Source organism: Echeneis naucrates, chromosome 12 (assembly GCF_900963305.1).
Source record: "Echeneis naucrates chromosome 12, fEcheNa1.1, whole genome shotgun sequence".
Taxonomy (NCBI): Eukaryota; Metazoa; Chordata; class Actinopteri; order Carangiformes; family Echeneidae; genus Echeneis; species Echeneis naucrates.
The window spans coordinates 9,167,659-9,176,823 of NC_042522.1; the positions used below are offsets into that span (position 1 = coordinate 9,167,659).

At 41.1% G+C, this 9,165-nt stretch overlaps 1 protein-coding gene across 3 annotated transcripts; it reads right to left on the reverse strand.

Annotated features, from left to right (window-relative positions):
- Positions 1-24: 24 nt before the first annotated feature.
- Positions 25-8,428, reverse strand: stom (stomatin). 3 transcript variants are annotated; one of them, XM_029515156.1, is made up of 8 exons: positions 8,227-8,281; positions 7,701-7,733; positions 7,256-7,365; positions 6,849-6,921; positions 3,618-3,700; positions 3,178-3,381; positions 2,645-2,779; positions 2,089-2,277 (listed from the first exon to the last, which is right to left on the reverse strand). In XM_029515156.1, exons 1-8 carry the CDS (start codon positions 8,279-8,281, stop codon positions 2,089-2,091), a joined length of 882 nt encoding a protein of 293 aa, XP_029371016.1. The 3 variants fall into 3 exon arrangements, with proteins under 3 accessions (XP_029371014.1, XP_029371016.1, XP_029371015.1); XM_029515154.1 differs by lacking the exon at positions 7,701-7,733 and having other exon boundaries at positions 25-2,277; positions 8,179-8,428; XM_029515155.1 differs by lacking the exon at positions 7,701-7,733 and having other exon boundaries at positions 8,227-8,416.
- Positions 8,429-9,165: the final 737 nt, after the last annotated feature.

Here is a 9,165-nt window from a genome sequence, read left to right on the forward strand (position 1 = left end):
TCAAGTCCTACTTCTCTAAATACTTGGGTGTGAAAGAATTAAATCACTTATTTAAGTGTTTATATGTTTTTATGCATGTATATATGTACATTTCATACATCTCTATACAGGATACAACATAAGCAAATTTCAAAAGGGCAACTGCAAGAAAGAAAACAATAATAAACTTCAACTATTTAGGCTTCAAAAATATTCATGTTTTATAGTTTTTAAAAACAAGTAAGAAACAGCACAAAGCCTTCCCTTCCTCTTCAGTGAGTCACACCATTAGTGAAGAAGGAGAGTGGCTGTTTGGTCAAGTATTAAGTCACAGAAGGTTCACATGGCTTTCTAATTAAACTGAGGAAAACAATGAATGCATTGTTGCAGTAAATAAAGGCAGTTACGTCAGTAAAAATGGAGTATTTGTATCCAAAGAAAAGAGGAATACATAAGAACATCTACACTAGATAAGATAGATAATTTGTGAACAACGTGAACCCTCCTACTAGCCACAGCAAAATTGTAATTCAGAGGACTATGTGTATACACACATACATACAAAGTTTCATCCAGGTGTGAGAAATGCTTTAAAGTAAAGATTTCAAGGACAGAATAATAAAACCAAATATTTGATTTAGATTTCTGTTCATTGACTTTGAATTTTGTTAATTCATAAAAAAAAACTTAACACTTCTATTTTTCTAAATATTCCTACTTTACAGCATTTTTTCACACCTGCCTAAAAGGTAAAGGTACTGTAAATATACTGTATATATATACACACACACACACACACACACACACACATATCACAACATCACCAAGTTTGACAGACTAGATAATGTGATACACAATGACAAATATATTGTGTCATTGTGTGTCATTGGGAGTATAAGTGTCAAGAGCTTACAGAGACCATGTAACAAAATATTATTCATTTAAAAAAGACTGGTGAGAAATTGCAGTTTAGTGAGTATTATTTCGCAGTGCATAGAAAGGTCACGGTGAAGTGTAAAATAACTAACTGAAGGCAGTAAGTTAAGGCTTATGGCTCAAACATGAGTAGTAAATTTCACCATGTGCCCTTTCTCAGGGGACTAATGAAGCCAGACTGGGGTGGACGAAATAACACAAACCTCTTAAAGTTCTGCAATACAACAATACACACAGTGCTACCTGTGTGGCTGATAAGGTTCACTTTTTGATTTCGCTTGAGGGATGCTGAGTCAGCTTTCTGATAATATGAAACTTCAACCTGAATATTACAAATATTGTGTATGAATGGAAAGATCACTGTGGAGAGGACGAGTATGTGTGTTTTGTTTATTGTCCTGCCATACTATCTGTATGTCACAGGCCAACTTGGACTTGTTGACGGGTTTATTTTAAGACTTCTGCCTAGCTCACAAAGTGGTTAGTAGGTGATGTACTCACAATGATAAAAATCTGTGTGTTGGCCCTGCCATGGACTGGTGACCTGTCCAGGGTGTACCCCGCCCTCACCCCATGTGAGCTGGGATTGGCTCCAGCAACCCGGAAATGGATAAGTGGTGGAAGATGAATGAATGAATGAATAAAATAAGGTTCTTTGCCAGTAAGGTTGTAAAGACCAAAACCTGCTGCTTAGATGCAGAGAAATTAGGTGTTCTGTAGTGTAACACACAAACTAACCTAAAACTGCACCACAGCTGAACATGGTGCGCTATGGCTTAGGCAGACACTAACTGGTGTGGATTTTATGTTTTGGCTGACCTTTTTTTACTTTTATTTTTGTAATGGCACTTTAGAATAAATTCACCAAAGATGCACGTTTAAGTTTTCCTTTTAGTCTCCTTGTGTGGAGTAACTTCCTCTCACGCAGGTGCAGAAAATACTTGGCTCTGCTAATCCGTGATATGCTAAATCACAGAGATGGCAACAGGATAAAGATTTAAAATATTTCGTTGCCAACAGTGTTTTTGAGGGAGACAATCATGACCCACACTCCCAACTTCCTAAATTCTTGTGTTTGCACTGTGGTTTCAAGATAGCAATGCAAATCCAATAGGCCTAAATGTGTGCGTGATGTGTGAGCGTGTAAATGTGAGTGAAGCAAATAACGCTTGCTTATTTTTTGATGAGACCGTGCAACATATCCAGGGGCAGAGGGAAGATGATAGTGGAGTTCTTCTCGGCAGCAATGGTGTTGAGGGTCTGAAGGTAACGCAGCTGGAGGGCTGAAGGAGACTCTGCAATCACCAGGGAGGCTTCCTTCAGTGCCCGAGACGCGTTCATCTCACCCTCCGCTGCTATCACCTTGAGAGGGGAAACAGGACAGATGTATGTTCTTACAGCTCACAGGAAGAAATCCCCTGCTGTTGTCTTTCATCAGATACTGCCCATTATTGAGATGGATTATACCAATGTTAATATCCACATTAACTGCGTTGCATGTGTTTGTATTGATTTTTAGTATTTTTCAGTTCACAAACACAAGGTGTCTGACACAAATTCACCTGCTTTAAAGCTCAAGTGAAGAGTTCAGAAACACTGAGCCCTAATGAAACTCTAATAAAGTTCTGTTTTCTAACAGACTGTTTCGTTATGAGATGAAGCTTCAGTCAACATATAGACCTGCATTAGTGTGTGTGTGTGCAGACTTTAAACAACATAACTATGGTACCTTGGCTCTGGCCTCGCGGCTGGCCTCAGCCTCAGCTGCCATGGCTCTCTGAAGCTGAAGGGGAAGTTTGACATCTTTGATCTCCACCCGCTCTACCTTGATCCCCCAGTCATCTGTGGCATCGTCCAGAGAGGACTGAGAGAACAGAGAGCAAAGTGGTCAACATTTATTCTGACAAATCATTCATTTCTGATCCAGCCCTCCCCAGTCCTCTTGGTTTGTTCTAAACTGTCCAACAGATGGCGCTAAACCAGGTTAATACATGCTTTGCTGTCCCATAAGATTTGTAGGTGAGGGCTTCTCTGTAACACCACAATGTGTAGATGGCAGTGATGCACAACAATGTTGTTTTACCTCTATATTTATGTACATAAAAAGATAGGGGCACCTTTTGTTGGCAGACTCTGCCATTTAAGAATGGTCATGAGTCTTATTTGGAAAATGAAATAACCTTCTCCTATAAGTTGACTTTGCTCCAAAGTCCATACAGCAGTCGAACCAACTGGCAAGTGGCAAGTACTACTGTGCACTACCTGCATATTGTGTGCAATTTCTTCACGGTCAGATAGGATCTCCGACAGGTTCTTGGTGCCCAGGACATTCCTCAGGGTGGTCTGGGCCAACAGTCGTGTAGCCGCGTCAGCATTAGTGATGTTAGCCACAGCCAGAGTAGCATTCTGGACCCGGTAGTACACCACACCATCTACACTCACGGTCACAGAGTCTTTGGTCAAAACCTGAGAGCAGGACAGCAAATGGACACAAAAGAGGAAAAATGGGAAGACCTTGATGGTGTTAAGAAGAAAATGTTTGGTTTGTAATGCTTTATTTGTTTAAGATCTAATTACTGACAGGCTTTGTAAGGAACCACACAATTATTCTGACATCCTTTCAGATATTTTCAGAATTAAAAAAAGTCTGAATTTCAGGGAATGTGACAATGTATTTCTTTAAGGTAACTGGAATTGGATACCTCTTGTGGCGGGATATCAAAGGTGATGGTGCGCATGTCCACATTAATAAAGCTGTCAGTGCAAGGCAGGATGAAGAACAACCCTGCGGAATCACACAAAAGCAAATAGTTTTACCTAAAACCAAAGCCACTGTAAACACAATAATGAGAACGCTTCTTCACAAATGTTTGAACACACCGGGATGAATAAAATTCTAACAGAAGGCCAAGTCAAGCTCTCTTTGTAAGACTACAGCTGTGCTGACAGCAAGGCAAAGCTGTCGATATTTGCAGCTTTTACGAGCCCCCTTCACATCACAATAATTGAATTAGTGCAATAAAGACGACTAGGCATGTGCCTGAGTGAAAGAGACATGTGCTAGGTGTGCAATCGTTTAGAAAACATTAATCCCCCACCAGTTAGAGACTTGTGAGCTGCATTTCCTCTCTGAATATAGTGCATTTAAAATCACAACCATCTGTTATGAAGGAAAAATGAAGACAACAACCGTCTCAGGACACCTCAAGCACAATATTCACTGCATTCTCAAAAATTTTAGCTCCTATCAGACAATGTAAGGTGGCTCTCACACATCTTACGACACAGAGCATTCCAATAATAAGCAAAAAAAAAAGAAGGTTTGTTGATCAAGGAATACGTCTGTTCAGCGTATATGGATACAATTTGTTCCAACACATCTTTGCCTCTTATGACAAACTTTACTCAGGAGCCTTATTCAAACATAATATATGGAGACATGTGCTAAGGCACTATTGTATAACAGCTGTTGTAGATAGGGAGGGGGCCAGTTTAGAAGGCTGAGGGTATTGGGCATTATGGGAAAACAGATGCTGAATTCTTCTTTTGCATTGGTTTCTTGTGCATCTCAGGAATGTGAGGTTCGATAGTTAAGAGCTATTATTACCATGTGCTATCATAAAAGAGGCCCCACAGCTCTCTGAGGAGTCACATTTCAGCACTTTGAGAGGACACTGCCTGGTTTTTAGATCCAGCAAAAACAAGAAATCAAAGATGAAGAGACAGTGAATTATGATATGCATGCAAATTATTCCTTGTGGGAGTCTGTATTTTTATTTAAACAAATATGCTGCCTTTCAAAACAAAGTCACATCACTGAGAATGGGATGATAAAGGCATTCAGGCCTCTGGCAGGCACATATGCTGCAGCGTTGCCAGACATATGGCAGTCACATATTCTCCATATATTATTACTATGCATTAAGTTACACCTGCCCTACATCAGCATATAATCACTGTTAACAGAGTAACACAGAATTGTAGGGTTTAGCTATAAGCACCACAGAAAACCCTCACACTACAGAGATAATACTGATGGCAACAGAATTTGTTTTAAAAAAACAATATTTGGACTGATATCAGAAATGGCACAAGCTTACTTGTGTATCACAAATGCATTTCTTACAGCCTGACAACTTATAATTTGGATTTTAAAGAACTGACTGAACACTGGCTAACAATAAAAGACATCCACTGCAAGGTTAACATCTGACCATGAGGTTAGAGTGCTGACTTTTGGAATTCAGTGTTTAAGAGTGTCTATATCAGTGCTTCTCAAAGCGTAGGGCGCGACCCACTGGTAGGGAACGGAGACATGACAGGTGGGGCGCGACAAACGTCAAGAAATTATCAATTTCATGCCTATCTTACTGTAAATACTTTGAGCGTTAGGAGACGGGGAGAAAAATGTAACCTGGAACTAAAGTGCAAAAACAATGATAGATGTTGGAATGTTAATTGCAGCGGGACAACAAGGTAGCCGTGAGCCACATGGATAAATTTGTGACGTGGACCACAAAAGAGCCAGCACCATCACATACATACACAAGACAGACTGTTGCTTCTCTGAAAACGAAATACAGATCTCAGCTCAACATTGAGCATGACTTGAGAGTGGCAGTTTCATGCCTGCAACCCTTTTTTGAGAGGATGTGCATTGCAAAACAGGCACATTGCAGCCACTAATACAGAGAAAGTTCTCTTGTTCTTTGCACAGATTGCAAATGAAACACTATTTCATTATTTGACTACTGTACTTTTTGTTTTTGATTCAGGGTATCAGTTATGATGGCACAACTGCACCCTTATTTTCTTTTTGAACTTGGTGTTGATGTTTTATAAAATGAAATGTAATTTGTCAAGATTTTTGTTGGGTCGACGGGGTCAAGTGGGGCTTGAAAATCCCCACTTGTTCAAAGTGGGGAATGACCAAAAAAGTTTGAGAACCACTGGTCTATAGTCACATTGGAAAAACTGTAGGACTCTGTTAAAACAAAATTGTCCAGTTTCACGGCAGTGATCTTCAAACATATGGACAAGGCCACCGAGGCACTCAACTGTGCATGGGTTTTACAAGTGAAGACCAGGCAAAAGCAAAACGCTTATAAAACATCTGTATTGTTCCCAGCAGAAACACCACACCCTGAATTAGTTTCTTCACTATGTGACAGACCCGTGCTTGGTCTCCTCCAACTCTGCTGTCCAAGGCCAGTGAGGTCAAGTCAGGTCAGAAAATTGATTCACCAGAGAAACAGCACACAAGAAATTGTATTTACACTGTAAAGCTGAACAAAGTCAGATGTAAATGTCAAGATAACCATTTTTTTTCTTGGGTTGTACAATGATGGGAGCTTGCTATGAAGACTGTTGAACTTTCATGGTCTGATTAGTTTTTGATGAGCTAATTTATAAAAGAAACAAACAGGAAGCACAGACTCATACTAATACAATCAGCACACCAGACTAGATATATGCCAGACATCTTTAATCCTCACCTTTGCAGCTTCAACTGCTTGTGAGCAACTTGTTTTGGCCTTTTCCGTGTGGTCTCAACACACAAAAAAGAATGCTTACAATATGAACCGCGTAGCCCTCCTTATAAGGTTCACAGGAAGGAGTCTACATTTGGGCCTTTAAAAGTTTCTTTCTCATAAACTAAGAGCATAATCAAGTTGTATAGTCAAGGCTTGCTATTGCTCAATTTACTGTAGCCTGTAGGCTCTCATCCAGACTGTCCTGGTTTGCCTAATATAGCAAGTGGAATTCAAACAACAGAATGCTGATCGAGGGAGACACAGAAGGATGCCATTCAGTATCAGAAAATGTACTTTTGTGGAAGTGCATGTGCAGAAACCATGTCGTACATTGGGTACATTGATGGAATTAAAAAGATTTTTAGAAGTGTATAAAGAAAAAAAGTAATCATTTCTGACCTGGTCCTTTGGCTCCTCCTCGTAAAATGCGTCCCAGGCGAAAGATAATAGCTCGCTCATACTCTTTCACAATCTGTGTTTGCGGAAAAACAAAAGACTTATTCAAGAGTCTTATTTTTCCATTAAAAAAAAAAACCAAAAAAACAAAAAACAAACAAACAAACATTGACCAAGCTGGCTATGGGTGCTTTTTAACTAAGCAAATACAACTCCATATTTCAACAACCTGCAAAGACTGTTAAATTCACATAAAACAGGGTATGAATCTACCACACATTTACATTTAAAAGTTATGGAAAAATTTATTTCAGAATTGCACCAGTAATTTAGTACACTCAACCATAACAGCCAGCTTTGCTAGCCAGCAGCCAGCTGGGAAATAAACTCAGAACCTGAGATCAGCTCACCTTAATGCACATCCATATGGAGATGGGGAATGTAACCAGCATGAGAAGGACCGAAAACCCGACCAACAACCAGCCACACAAGCCAATGCTACTGTCTGTGTTCTCCAAAGCTGTGTGGGGGGAAGACAAAACAAATGAGCTTCAACAAAATCATCTCAAAATTCAAATTATCTATGCGAGTATCTAAACGCACTATATTTGAGAGCAATCATACGGGACAGTTTGGAAAGTGAGCTCACCCACACGGAGCTGTTAATATTCTCTTGTTAAACTACTCCAGGCAAAACTTTCATTATGAATCCAGTTAGTCATGTTTAATGACAAGTCCAATCACGTGTCCACACCCGCAGCGGGTAGACGTCGGTTCGTCTCCATCACCCAGCAAGCACAGTGTTTACGTTTGTGCAGCACATGCAATCAGTCACGGCCAAGTTTTATTCAATACCTTCAATATCACACGAAACGAACCTGCTTGGACCTACAGACAGAGTTATAGGTCAAAACGCCGTTGTATCACACGGAGCCATGTGTAATGAGATGTACAGTATATGGGTCGGGGAGTCGAACAGTTAATATCACTAACTGGAGTTTGAGCCTTTCCATCAACCACAGACTGCTTAAAGAGATAAGAGCCTAATTTCCCAGTTAACAGCAGCTAGGACTTTAGCTTGATTAGCTGGTAAAAGTATTTGTTTACAGTTACAACCCCCCCCCCCCAGTTTATCATGCTAACAAAATAACGGAGGCTAATTCTTGCCAGTTACCAACTGCTGGCTAACGGCGGCTAACACTTGAGGTGCTAACATGGTCTCCCCACACCAGGCGGTGGAGTTCGTGTTTCCTTCGTGGAAAAGTCGAACATTTCCTCGTCTCCTCTCCCATTTGTCTCCCCGCCGTCTCTGGGCTAGCTGCTGAGTGCTAACCTCGGTGGCCTAGCTCAACCGGAGCGCGGGAGGCGGGCAACTCCTTACCTGCCTGGCGCTCTCGTCTTTTGGTATCCCTCATTGCGACGTCTTCCTGGTCCATGTTTAACAGTGAATTAAGTGTATAGGAGCGGTGGACCGGAGCCTGGCAGCTGTTTCTGCTGCTGCTGCTGGGCACTGTGGGCTGCCACACCCCGAGAGTCAGCTATGTGCCATTCCTGAACGAATCGTTCAAACCTCGAAAGTCCTCTTACTGACTCATGAATCACGAGTCCTCACCTCTGTTTGCTCGTTCACTGACTCACCACTGTTACCGTTAGCTCACTGCAAAGAGGAGGCAATGCGTCACTATAGTGCGACTGTGGCTATTTATAAAACTTCAAACAAAGAACGATGCTGTACAATTTACTTACACATTATTTGCACACATCTTCAATTAATTATCCATTTCCGGGTCCCGGGGATGCTGGAGCCAATCCCAGCTCACTCTTGGTGAGGGCGGGGCCAACACACAGAGACAGACAGAGACCAACAACCACTCACACTCAGACATACAGACAATTTAGAGTCACCATTTAACTCAACATGATGTCTTTGGATGGTGGCAGGAAACCAGAGTACTCGGAGGAAACCCACACAGACACGGGGACAACATGCAAGCTCCACACAACTGAACCTGTGAACTTATTGTGGGGCAACAGTGCTCACCACAATGCCACCGTACACACTGAAAAAAAAAAAAAAAATAGACAAGACAATATCTCCTGCCCATGCCACATCATCTTCCATACACACACACACATGCACACACTTTTACTCATACATAGACACTCAGATTAAAACAAGACATTATGTTTGTCTTGCAAAGGTTAAGTAGCACGCTAAATAAAAAATGATTCGCAGGAGCAGTGATGTGGTACACTAGATACTTTCTACCCTTTCTGCCGCATGTCACCCAACAAGCCAAATAGGGTTGAAAAGTGCATT

What these genes read in the sequence shown, in the direction of transcription:
- stom (XM_029515154.1), bottom strand. Translation starts at nt 8,281, where the DNA reads ATGGACCAGGAAGACGTCGCAATGAGGGATACCAAAAGACGAGAGCGC. An exon ending in AAATTGCACACAATATGCAG is followed by an intron (nt 2,780 to 3,177) that starts GTAGTGCACAGT and finishes CTGTTCTCTCAG; the next exon opens with TCCTCTCTGGACGATGCCAC. An exon ending in GCCGCGAGGCCAGAGCCAAG is followed by an intron (nt 2,278 to 2,644) that starts GTACCATAGTTA and finishes TCCCCTCTCAAG; the next exon opens with GTGATAGCAGCGGAGGGTGA.